This window comes from Microtus ochrogaster, linkage group LG4 (genome assembly GCF_000317375.1).
Source record: "Microtus ochrogaster isolate Prairie Vole_2 linkage group LG4, MicOch1.0, whole genome shotgun sequence".
Taxonomy (NCBI): domain Eukaryota; kingdom Metazoa; phylum Chordata; class Mammalia; order Rodentia; family Cricetidae; genus Microtus; species Microtus ochrogaster.
Window position 1 is genome coordinate 3454141 of NC_022030.1, and position 737 is coordinate 3454877.

At 44.8% G+C, this 737-nt stretch overlaps 1 protein-coding gene across 1 annotated transcript in view; it reads right to left on the minus strand.

Annotated features, from left to right (window-relative positions):
* Nucleotides 1-502, minus strand: part of LOC101984975 (trace amine-associated receptor 7d-like) — a 1355-nt gene extending 853 nt beyond the window's left edge. Inside the window, exon 1 of the mRNA XM_005360921.2 lies at nt 30-502. Coding sequence (XP_005360978.1) covers nt 30-502 — 473 coding nt within the window. The remainder of the gene's footprint in view (nt 1-29) is intronic.
* Between the last annotated feature and the right edge of the window lie 235 nt (nt 503-737).

Genomic DNA, 737 nt, shown 5'->3' on the forward strand with positions numbered 1-737 from the left:
TGCACTTGCGAGAAGAAGATGCTGTGAACCTGGTGGGGTAGGTGAGGGGGTCACTGACAGCAATATATCTGTCCACAGAGATGAAACACAAGTGGAAGATGGAAGAATAACAAAATGATCCTTCAAAACAAGAATGTAATTTACAGTAAGTGTCCCCAAAGTACCAGCAGCTCTCCACAGACCTCACTGTGCTGAAGGGCATCACCGTCAGTCCCACCAAGAAGTCAGCACAGGCCAGGGATGCCACCAGAAAGTTGGCAGGGGAGTGCAGCTGCCTGAAATGGAGGATTGACATCATCACCAGGAGGTTTCCACACACAGCCAGCACAGCCCCAAAGCCAAAGACTGCATAGAGGATGAGGCGAGGGCCTGGGGAGTATGGGTACCTGATGCAGGATCCGTTCAGGTTCTCATAGCACAGCAGGGCAGATGGGGCAGAAAAAAGATCTCTGCTCAGGATGCTGTCTTGATCCTGGAGAAAACTTTCATCATCTGTAGCCATGTAGGCTATTCCGAAGGTCCTCAGGAAAAAAAAATACAGAATGTCTAATTGCTAATGGGTTTTTATTTTCTAAAATATCTCCTTCCTAATTCACAGTCAAACTCTCTTATTACATGAATGCTCTTTATGTCTATTTTAATTTTTCTCTACTCTGTTTCTTCACATCTCAAAAGCAGCAATCTATTCTGTGACACACATTTAAATTCCACCTTTTATTAGCGTTCTCATCCTTGTT